This window comes from Chenopodium album, chromosome 1 (genome assembly GCF_948465745.1).
Source record: "Chenopodium album chromosome 1, dcCheAlbu1.1, whole genome shotgun sequence".
Lineage (NCBI taxonomy): Eukaryota > Viridiplantae > Streptophyta > Magnoliopsida > Caryophyllales > Amaranthaceae > Chenopodium > Chenopodium album.
In genome coordinates, this window is record NC_137834.1 from 4,386,007 (window position 1) to 4,398,206 (window position 12,200).

General features: G+C 37.1%; 1 protein-coding gene across 1 annotated transcript; it reads right to left on the minus strand.

Annotated features, from left to right (window-relative positions):
• Positions 1 to 1,432: 1,432 nt before the first annotated feature.
• On the minus strand, positions 1,433 to 9,752 carry LOC145635893 (two-component response regulator ARR11-like). The gene is made up of 5 exons (XM_081687294.1): positions 9,359 to 9,752; positions 4,473 to 4,625; positions 3,955 to 4,311; positions 3,641 to 3,717; positions 1,433 to 2,753 (listed from the first exon to the last, which is right to left on the minus strand). Exons 1-5 carry the CDS (start codon positions 9,489 to 9,491, stop codon positions 1,620 to 1,622), a joined length of 1,854 nt encoding a protein of 617 aa, XP_081543420.1. The 5' UTR covers positions 9,492 to 9,752; the 3' UTR covers positions 1,433 to 1,619.
• Between the last annotated feature and the right edge of the window lie 2,448 nt (positions 9,753 to 12,200).

The window sequence follows — 12,200 nt, forward strand, 5'->3', positions numbered from 1 at the left end:
GAAACACGATCTAGATGTACTCAGGTGTGTGAGCTGATGCGTAGTGTATAGTGTAATTTTGGACTAATTTAACAACACTAGGTAGGAACATCCGAACATGTTCCAAGCACCATAACATATCGCATTCTGACTTATATTCAAACATAATTCAAAGTGCAAAGATTTTACAGTTACAAATAGGTGCAAAAAATTTACAATTAGAAAAAGTACAAAGATTTAATCAAAGTAAAGAAAAGGTACCAAGAGTCCAAGAACCTGCTACATAGTACTGGTAGACTAATTTCATTTCTTATTGAACATATGATATTAAAGATTAAACCCCATGATCATTTGAGGTAGTTATCATCTCTTGTATTTGGGCAAAAACTGTTGAATAATTTAGAGAATGTAGACTAATTTCATGATTATTTAATTATATACTTAGGATAAGTAGGACAAGTGCGGTTGCCCTGCTTGTTATACCAAGAATCCATGCAAACCTCATGAAATCTGTGACCACATTGACCCACAACCTAAACGTAGTATGTTTGGATATAATGTTGAATTTCTCCAAGCAAATCGCGCATTCGGTGCAATTCTTAGTCACTAGTTTTACCCTCTCCAACTGGTGTTCCGTGTAGGGGATCCTCACATTGGTATAGAAGTTGATCAAGCTGGCGTGCCGGATTTTTCCACAGCCGGGTTATTAATCCACACTGCTGCATAGGTTCGCGTCACACCACCAAGGCTCATCACCCGGCTCCAACCTTGGTTCGGGGTTTTAGGCCTTTTCCCGACACTATCATTATCTCTAATACAATAATCTCTGCCGGTTTAAAAATATCTAGGGATCGATACTCACCCCCGCCCTGGCTCTCTAAACACCAAAAAAATAAAAAATAAAAAAACATGGGCTGCAAACCTGGACCGGGGGGCCGGGCCTCCACCGGTCCCCTGTTCGTTCGCCCTTTATAAAAAAACTGTAACAACTTTATAACAAACCCATTGACTCAGCATAACCGACTAACTAACTAAGCTCCTATAAAATAAAAGAAGTTTATCTGTTGTACGACCTTTTTCATGTTAATTCTTTTGATTCAATGGAAATTTTGTCCCTCTCTTTCCACGGCCATGGCAGGAATAATCTCTCTATATGTAATGTTGATGTACATTCCGTCATTCCTTGAATTTCAGTTAGTGTAAATTCAGCTCAAGGTTACCTAAATCATTAACCCCTATGAAACATGATACAGCCCTCACCAGATGTACTCAGCTAGTCAGTTGAATGAGCAACTATCTCCTGCCCTCACCAGTGTATGATCGGAGATTCGGAGAAACGCAGAATTCAATTGCTATAAACCATGCTACAAGTTGGGTTATGAAGTAATCAATTGCGCCATAGGAATAGGGAAGAAACCTTTTGTTCTCGGTATGAAATGCACACAAAAGTTTCAAAAAAAAAAGTTGATATTATTCTAAATTGTTGACACTCAGTGTTATACATGGCTCAAGAGTCTATACTAGGATGATTATAGTTATAATCCAGTTTCTGGTGGTACCGAACAAGTATTTCATGGAAGGTCTCCTTTACAAGCTCATTCATCTAGATCTGATCGAGAACAGATGTGATCAAGATGATATTATGCCCAATCAAGAAGATACTCATGATCCAACTTCGGCATGTAAGGTGGTAAAGGAGTTTCAGAGTCAAAATCTGGAAAATTGCACCCTGTGAATCCTATGTAATCCAACCCAAAATCTTTTGAGGTTACATCACCATATTGAAGCCACCGAAACATCATGTCCTCACTTAGGAGTCCAGAAGCCAATTCACTCCCGAACACTTGGTTTCTCAGCTCAGATTCAGAACTGATTACACTACTTGGATCAATTATGCTACGATTCTGACAAGAAATCTGCTTCTTCATTTCCAATGTCACATCAAAGCAGGGATCTAAACCTTGTGCATCTACTAGATGACTCGCGGGTTGTATAGGAAATGACTGAAGCGGTCTTTCAAATACAGGCTGTTCCTTGAAACTGACTCCCTGACTAAAGTTCTGACCTTTCATGTCAAAAACACATCCAAGAGCATCAGAATTTGGCACAGAATATGACCCAAGTGGGCTTTCCATAGGGGATAGTTTCCCTGTATCATTGCCACACTCGTTAGCATTCAAGGGTTTGATATCAGCGAGGCCTATGTTGTTGCTTTTGCTAATTGAAGTACCAGGACTAATGTGTGGAGCAGGCTCAAGGATTTCAGGACTGATATGCTGGTGCAAAATAGGCACAGTCGGCTGGTTGAAAGTACAACTCTCCAGATTTGGATGTGCCTTTAACTCAGGTTCAAACTGCAGGTGATCTGGTACTTCTCCGCTCCAAGGGTACTGACCAGAAACAGGAGAATCAAATGATGCTTGCTTTACACTCATATCCAAAGACTCATAAGTATGATTGAGGCCTAACTGTGAGTTCCTAGGGTGAGAATCACAATCTTCAGAACTGAAAGGTATTATATGTTCTGTTAGTGGCAACAATTTGCTGCTTTCTGGATCATTGTCAGGAGGTTTAGAATCAACAGTCTGAACGGGCAACTGATTTCCCTGATATACATGCTTGCTAGTAGTGTCATGTTTCCCAAAATTGGAGTTCTGGATACTAATAAAACTTCCACTGGATTCTTTGGCGGAATGATCTGGATTCTTCATTCCACCAAAAGAGTTTTCCATTTTTTCTTCTTTACGCAGCCTGCTTAGATAAAGCCGATATTTCTGCATAATTAAGACAGTTTCCAAAAGAAAGTTATTCTACAGCATTTAGATACCATACTAGAGAAGAGAATAGTTACCAGAAACAATCGTTCAGATAAGTTTGGCAGCTAACCAAAACTAAGATGCAAAATTTTAGGAAATGCTCTTCCTGTTTGCAGATACGTGTTATGTTCACTTTCTTGTAAAACTTTTAAATACTTCTGTTAAAATAATGTTAAAAGGCACATATATATTATTCTTGTGCGAAGTATTTGTGTTAAAAAATACTTTCATGATGCTGAGTCTTTTTACATACTTACTCTTTCCCAAAGTGTTCATGACAAAATAAGTCTATTAAGAAAACTAGTCAAAATAAAAGAGTACGTTTTTACTCTAGACCTTAATGGCTCTTCAAAATAAAATTTGAATCTCTTTTCTTCCCCCTGTTTTTTCTATGATAGATCTGATGGTATCAAGCTTGAAAGTAAGCAAATGTACTGAGAAATTTTAAAAAGGAATTACAAGCGAAAAATATGGGATAGAACAATATTATTTTGGAAGAGTTTATGTTGTAGATTCTAAAAGCTGAATCTGTAACTGATATCACATATCTCACTGACCTATTATCCATCTTTTTTACAATTAAAATCGTTCTTCAAACAATCTTTTTTATTTATTTATGGAGTAATAGCAGATATTACTGTGTATTGGATTATGGATCAATAAGAGATATAGTCTCTTTACTACCAACGGCTTAATGCTGTAGCACATCAACAACACTTTACAACAAGGGCGGGAGCCTCTTCAAGTTCAGAGGCAATGGGGTAAATTTGATGTTAGCTGTATATGAAAATGATAAATGGACTTTAGCAGATATAAGCAAAACAATAATTCAGAAATTTACTGACCTGCAAATGGCTAGCAACATTCTCCCTTGTTAGCCAAGGAACACTCATGAGGTCCAATATCTTTTTCGGACCTATTTCTGCAAAATAAACAATTTCAGGGTTAGACAACAGACAGCAGTTTCAAGAATCCATAATTAACATAATACTGGCAAGTATTTTACTCTCAAATAACATTGATGCTAATTAATGTAAACAATGAGCAACAATAGCAAAGCATCAATGACTAGAAGCACAAAAAAGATACTGCAAGAACTGTACATATGGTGCCATCATAGACAATCAGTTTAAGATTTTGAGCGAAAAAGTTTACTCACTATCACTGTCAATGCCTAACTGATTTACAGCTTTCACAAATTTTTGGTGGAGATCCACAGTCCAAACAACTCTAGCTTTCTTTGTGGTAGAAGGATCACTTGAATCTTTTTCAATGTCTACATCCTTTCTTTTCTTTAAAAAATTTTGTTCACCTCCATAGAGTCCATCATAAGAATGGTCTGTTCCGCTTCTATCTTCAAAGCACTCAATGTCTCTCACGTCATGCATTCTCTTCCTCACAACATGCTGCCATATGTTCTTAAGCTCCTTCATTCTAATTGGTTTGAGGAGATAATCACATGCACCATGCTGAACCCCTTTCATGACTCTGCTGGTTTCCCCATCCACAGACATCACTGCATGAGGTAAATATTATGTAACTTGTCAGGATGTAAAAAAAATTCCAAGGTCAACAAATTTTAAAATGGAAAGAGAGTAATGCGATTCTTGATTTTCAAAAATACAAAAACATGATAAAATTTAAGACAAAACTTGAAATCAATGAAGGTTAACTGACTTATAACTGGCAGGTCCATCTCAAGTCCAACATGCTCGAGAAGTCTGAAGCCATCCATGTCAGGCATGTTGACATCACTGATGACGATGTCAAATCCATCCTTTCTATCACGGAGCAATTTCAAAGCCTCACGAGCTAGCCCACAAGTAGTTACTGAACATCCATGATATAAAAGGAATGTTAAAAGAGTTCAGTTGCACGAAATATGGAGTCATATATAACATATAGATTTCTTTAACAAAGAGATTTCTTTAATTGAATGAATAACATGAAGTCTTTATATCACTATACATTTTGAATATCAATATGCTAAGTAAAGAAGATGAATCAAATAATCCATATATACAACTCAGCCTAAAGAACTATTTTGGAAAAATAAAACGAAGTACAAAAAAACTCCGCCAGTGGGTTTCCCGCTGCCAGTCCCAAGCCTGGATAAAGGAGGAGGGTTACGGTAGGCCAGTGACAGCCAGTATAAAACTTCGTCACATCCCATGACATGAGCCAAACAGATATTTTCGTGGGGGCGTTCCCTACTCAGCGACGCGCTGCACTTCCTAGACCCGGGTGTAGTGATAAGTATGCAAGGGTTGCTAGGTCGTCGCCCAGAAGCGACGCGCCACATTGCCCGAGTGTGGTGTCAAATGAGCAAGGGCGTGCCATTGGGGCGTTCCCTACTGAGCGACGCGCTGCACTTCCCAGACCCGGGTGCAGTGATAAGTATGTAAGGGTTGCTAGGTCGTCGCCCAGAAGCGACGCGCCATATTGCCCAATTGTGGTGTCAAATAATCAAGGGCTTGGAGTTGGGATCAGGAGGGAGCGTGGGAGAAAAGAATTTAGTTTGCGGATTGGTTCTTGGAATGTGGGGTCTCTTACGGGAAAATCAGCAGAATTGGTAGAAGTAATGAAAAGACGACGCGTGAACATCATGTGCCTCCAAGAGACAAGATGGACAGGAGAAGGAGCTCGAGGCTTGGTTTTGGGGTATAAGGTATGGTATGTTGGGCAAGAAACGAGCCACAGAACAAGGAATGGTGGAGCTAGGAACGGAGTTGGTGTGGTTCTCGATGAGAGGTTGGCAAAAGAGGTGATCGAGGTCTATCGGAAGAACGATAGGTTGATAAGGCTGAAGTTGCTATGTGGCAAGGAGATTGTGAATGTTATCAGTGCTTATGCTCCCCAAGTGGGTTTAGCTGCAGAAGAGAAACGACAATTTTGGGAGGACCTAGACGAGGTGGTGCAGGGTGTCCACCACTCAGAGAAGTTATATATTGGAGGGGATCTAAATGGGCACGTTGGGGCGAGCCGAGATGGCTATGAGAGTGTCCATGGAGGCTTTGGGTATGGGCAGAGGGACGCCGGTGGTGAAGCTATTATGGATTTTGCCCAATCATATGATTTAATTTTGGCTAATACTTGGTTTAAGAAGAGGGATTCACACTTGATAACTTTTCGGAATGGAGCAAATGCAACTCAAATAGACTTCCTGCTCACAAGGAGCATAGATAGACAAAGTTGCATAAACTGTAAGGTTATCCCAGGGGAGAGTGTGGTCACCCAACACCGGCTATTGGTAATGACTATTCGTCTGAAAGAGAAGGCGAAGAAAAAAGTTAGACAAGAAGAACCAAGGATAAGATGGTGGACCCTAAGGGATGCAAAAGCTAAGGTTTTTACAGAAAAGGTAATTGAAGAAGCGGATTGGGATGGAGAGGTGGATCCGGACATGACTTGGTTACGAATGAAGAACTGTTTCCTAAGAGTGGCCAAAGAGGTCTTAGGGGAAGTAAGGGGAAGAACTTCGGTACAGAGAGATACTTCGTGGTGGAATGAAGAGGTGAAAGCAGTAATTAAGCAAAAAAGGGAATGCTATCAAGCCTTAGGAAAATGTAGGAGTGATGAAACCTTTGCAGCGTATAAGGAGGCTAAGAGCAAGGCAAAGGCAGCTGTTCGCCAAGCAAAAGAAAAGGCATATCAGGAGGTTTATGAAAAGCTTGATTCCAAGGAGGGAGAAAGGATCATTTATAAGATGGCAAAGAGAAGACAAGAGGCAAGGAAGGATATTGGCATGGTGAAGTGTGTCAAAGATAAGAACCAAATGGTCCTAGTGCAAGAGGAGGGCATCAAGGACAGGTGGAAGGGGTACTTCGATGAATTATTTAATGGAAGTAATGGAGTTGTGATAGGAGATACCTCTATGAGTGATGAAGAAATCAACATGGAGTATGTGCGAAGGATTAGGAGAGTAGAGGTGGAGATTGCACTGAGGAAGATGAAACCTAAGAAGGCGGTTGGCCCTGATGGGGTACCGATAGAGGTGTGGAGGTGTTTGGGTAAGATTGGTATTGATTGGTTAACAAACCTTTTCAACAAGATATGGACGGCTACAAGGATCCCACAAGATTGGAGGAAGAGCACCTTGGTCCCGGTTTATAAAAACAAAGGAGACGCTCAAGATTGTTCTAACTATCGAGGAATTAAGCTTATGAGCCATACTATGAAGTTGTGGGAAAGGGTGATTGAACAAAGGTTGAGGGCATGCACAAGCATTTCAGATAACCAATTTGGTTTTATGCCTGGGAGATCTACTATGGAGGCAATCCATTTGATAAGACAAATGATGGAGTTTTATAGGGTAAAGAAGAAAGATCTTCATATGGTCTTTATTGATTTAGAGAAGGCATATGACAAGGTGCCAAGAGAGATACTTTGGTGGGCAATGTTGAAGAAAGGTATCCCACGAAGGTATGTAGACCTAGTTAAGGATATGTATCGGGATGTGTCAACAAATGTGAGGACATGCGGAGGGTTGACAAAAGATTTCCCTATTACAATCGGATTGCATCAAGGGTCTGCATTAAGCCCTTTTCTTTTTGCAACGGTTCTAGATGAATTAACTAGACCAATTCAAGATGAGGTTCCATGGTGTATGCTGTTCGCAGATGATATCGTTTTGGTGGATGAGACTAAGGATGGGGTTAATGTCAAGTTGGAGCAATGGAGGCAAAGGTTGGAATCTAGAGGGTTTAAGCTAAGTCGGAGTAAGACTGAATATTTGGTATGTCGTTTTGGCACTCAGAGGGGGACACGCAATGAAGTGGTGAGTTTGGATGGAAAGGATTTGACCATGAGTGAATGTTTTAAGTACCTAGGGTCGATCATCCAGAAGAATGGTGACATTGATCAAGACGTGACCCACAGGATTAAGTCAGGGTGGCTTAAATGGAGAGCGGCCACGGGAGTGTTATGCGACCGCAGCATTCCCTTAAAGTTGAAGGGAAAATTCTACAGGACTGCCATACGACCAGTGTTGCTCTATGGTACAGAATGTTGGGCTTCTAAGAAAGAGCATATTAAAAAGATGGAGGTTACGGAAATGCGCATGTTAAGGTGGATGTGTGGAAACACTTTAAGAGATAGAATCAGAAATGAGGTTATTCGCAAGAAAGTAGGTGTGGCGGGCATTGTAGATAAACTAAGGGAAAATCGTCTGCGTTGGTTTGGACATGTAAGACGGAGACCCGAGGGTGCACCGGTGCGAAGAGTGGAAGAGTGGGACCATGGAGGGATTAAACGAGGAAGAGGGAGACCAAAGATGACTTGGTTGGAAGGAGTGAGGAAGGATATGAAGTGCATGGATTTACGTGAGGATGAAGTTTTGGATCGTAAGGGATGGAGGAGAAAGATTTATGTTGATGACTACACGGAATAATCAAATTTGGTTCATGTTAGCCGACCCCACTTTTGGGATTAAGGCTTTGATTGATTGATTGATTGATTGAAAACGAAGTACAAAAACTAGCAGTGAATACATTGGATTTTTTTTTTTTTTTAAAAAAAAAAAAAACATAACTCAATCTAGTTAGTCATTGTTGCTGAGAAAAAAGGCGATTCTTCGTGGACCAAAAAGCAACTCTTCCTAGAGAAATTGTCTTCTAAAACTAGGAGCAGATAGAACTAGTCACTAGATATGAACCACCATCTCTTTCAACCTGGAAAGCTCCACTATTCTTTAGTAGTAAAGCAGATACCTTTCACAAAATTCTAACAAATTGATTGAGAATCTAATTCTAGAACAGGATTATCTTGGCTGAAACTCATTCAGGAGTTTAGGTTCAATTCCACACATCACATGAAACAACATAACCAACATGATAAGAATATAGTATGATTCAATTTGGTGATCAATTTGAGTATTTGACAGCCTCACATCAAGGTAATCGGCTAGCAAATCTAGTGTTTCTAAGTCACAATATTCTTGATTATGCAACCACCATATATCATTAGTTCTGTCAACATAACTCCAGAACTTAACTTTCAGATAAACATAATTCCAATTTCTCCTTCTCAAATTTCCTTGAAATTAGTTCCTCACACAGATAAGATAAGATTCAACTGAGGTACCACAGCACCACACTTAATGAACTAACAACAAAAAGGATCATCCAAAGTTCTTATGCATATTGGACCCTCCTGGCACTAATTCCATCGTTTTCGAATCGTAATATGTAAGAATCATGATCCGAAAATGGCATATAGTAATCAAAGTTTAGAAAGCCTTTGTAGCATAAATCATCAAAACTCCTTAAAATCAACAAAAGCCCAACATGATCATATCTCAGAACACCCTTTTTGCTAAAACTAACTCACTTAATTGAATCATAAAGTAAACCCATGATCATAACAAATTACATAAGCATAATAAAATCTGAAAGAACCCTTTTCAATTCAAAGCATCAAAACACCAAAATCATCAAAATAACCCACAAAGAAACAGATTAATCATCTGGGCACATGCTCAAAAAACACTCATTCAAGCTTTTCATCAAACAATTAGACTGCAAAATCTGGGAATTGATCAATCAAAATCAAATATCATATTATACCTTCATAGCAACATTTCTTGAGCATCTTTTCCAGAATTTTCAACCAAGTAGGATCATCATCAACAACCAGCACCCTCAATCCAGCAGGAAATGTTTCAGTTCTCGGTGTTGAAAACCCGTGTTCCATACCCATTTTCTAATAGAACTGTAACTAAAAAATGGTGTAAAAAAACAGTTGTAGAGTCTCTCAATAAGTTAGTTGGGGAAATTCAGCAAATTCAAAAAAATTCAGAGAAGAAGCAACAGAAAGTGGGATATATATAAGATGGGAATTTATGTTGGAAGGTATATTTAATATCAAATTCCAAAGAAAAAGCTTTAACAGAAAGAGCTATCAATCTCTTTCAATCTGGAAGTTTTAATCTTTTGGGGGGAGAAATGAAGGAAGCTTTTTTGAGATGAAACGCAGAATATAACGAATATTTGGCGCCGGCTATTACTATAAACTCTAATATAAGCTGTTCCCTCTAGTCCTGTCCTAGGTTGCTACATAACGGTCCCGCCCCGCAAAAATGCTCCAATTAGATGGTTCGGGATTACCACGTCATTATTCTTCACACATTTTATTTGGGTTGTGTTGTTCGTAATTCATATTGATCTCTTAGTTAAAACCGAATAGGGGTTTAGATTAGGGTCGGGCTAGTTAATTTCAACTAGACCACTATAACTATATGTTTGGGAATGATATTTGTTCCATTCGATATGTTTTCAATACAGTTTGGGGTTTGTTGATCACGATTCATACTGATCTCTTAGTTAAAAACAAATAGGGGTTTATATTAGGGTCGAGCTAGTTGGTTAATTTCAACTAGACCACTATAACTATGTTTGGGCTCGAAATTTCCATTCAATTTGAGTTCAGTACGGTTTGGGTCCATTTAAGACTGAAATATGGTTAAATCAGTCATCAGTTTTGTTTCTCTTCCTATATACAAGAATTATTCTGGACATTAATCGACAAATGAAATAATCATTTCTAATGACATTTTAGTTCATATTAATTAATTTAAAAGGGATTTTGGTTTTTTTAAAAAAAATTAAAAGGGACTTTTTTTTTTGTTTAAATAATCAAACATTAATAACAATAATCTATGCGTAAACTTTTCATGCATTTGTATCATTTTAGAAAATGTATTTAATGACTACTAAAAAAATCTTTGTCCACTTTCTAAAGATGTGTGTATCAAACTTCGATCATTTATCACCCCTCTTCTTTAATTATATGCTCACTAGTTAACTAGGCACCTGCAGTGCTAAAGTTTCATTCATGACTGGTGACTGATCAACTGTTACATGCTATATACAGTATAGTAACTCCCCTTAGGTAAGCTAGTTAGTACAACATAATAATAAAGTATGTACTTAATGAATCAATTTTTTTTTTTTTTTTCAAAGCAAATATAATATATCAATAATTAAGGTAGCTAAAGATAATGTTGGTGCGCCACAATACAATTCTCTACAATAATAATGTTATGTGCATGCCTTAGACTAGGAATTAATATAATTAATAGTACTCTAATTACAAATAGATCTATGATTTGGCTAATTATCATCCGTACCTATGTTTTGACTTGTGCTTTTTATAGCAACACTTTTTTGGGAGAAACCCCTACACATCTATAAAGTTAATCCATTATTATTCCAAATAGTAATTAATATAGTTAATTAAGAAATTTTTTATGAAAGTTAATTATGTTTAAGATGCCCAATTATTCATATAAATTACTTTGTATAATCAAAAAGCATCTTTTTAACAGCAAAATCACTGGTTTAGGTCCAATACTTTTGAGCATTAGTTTTGAGAGTTTGTCCTATTTTAACAAAATTAGATTTGTATTATTTTTTTTTTTTTAAAGGTAATAATATAGTACTAATTTAAGCTAATATAAGTGAAATAATGTATATAATAAATTACCTCCATTTAAAGTTATATGTATTACTAGATCTGTGATTAGTGCCATGCATGAGCTTTCTGCTTTATAAACTCAATGGATTAGAAAAAAATAATATTATTTTACCTACTCTCCAAGTAGTAATTCTTATTTATTGGTAAACATTGTAACATACCCTGGCCTCCATTCCTCCAACACATGCATGTACTGTATAAATTTATCCTTTAATTTTTATGCTTTACTTTTTATTTATTTTCTGGGATAATTTTTTTTTAATGCCATTCTTAAGTAAATAAATAGCTTATTAGAAAGAGCCTATGCAATTTTTTCCACATGTTGATTTGCATTTGATAAGCTCTAAACAACTCAAATGATTGAGCACTAGAATAAAATTTACTTCCTCCATTTATAATACTTACAACACACGCTTAATAAGCTTTTTCCCGGTATTATTTTAAAAAAGAGGGTTTTATATAATTTAAAACACTTAAGATAGAGTTGAAAGATTGTTAATAGTATAATAAAGTGGGCCATTAACTTTAAATAAGGATAATAGTACAACATTCACTAAAAGAAACATTCCAAATTATAGTGTGTTGTAGGTATCGTAACATTTTCATTTTAGGGGATTGTTGTAAGTATTAAAAAATGAATGAAGTAATTGTTTTACCAATTAATTACAGGTCTATATGTTCTTTTCATTTGATATAAGGACTAGTTTTTCTAATTTAAACACAAATATTAATTATGACAATCAAAACATGAATAATACTGGTCAATTGACAAGAATAGTAAATAAAAAAGACCCTCAGCGATATATAATTTGGTAAAACATATGAAGTATAACTCTAGCGACAATCAAACAATCAATCAATAACTATATACTAAAACACACACCAGCAATGAAATGTGTCATCTCCTGGTGTGTCCTTAGTTTTTGTATTTTT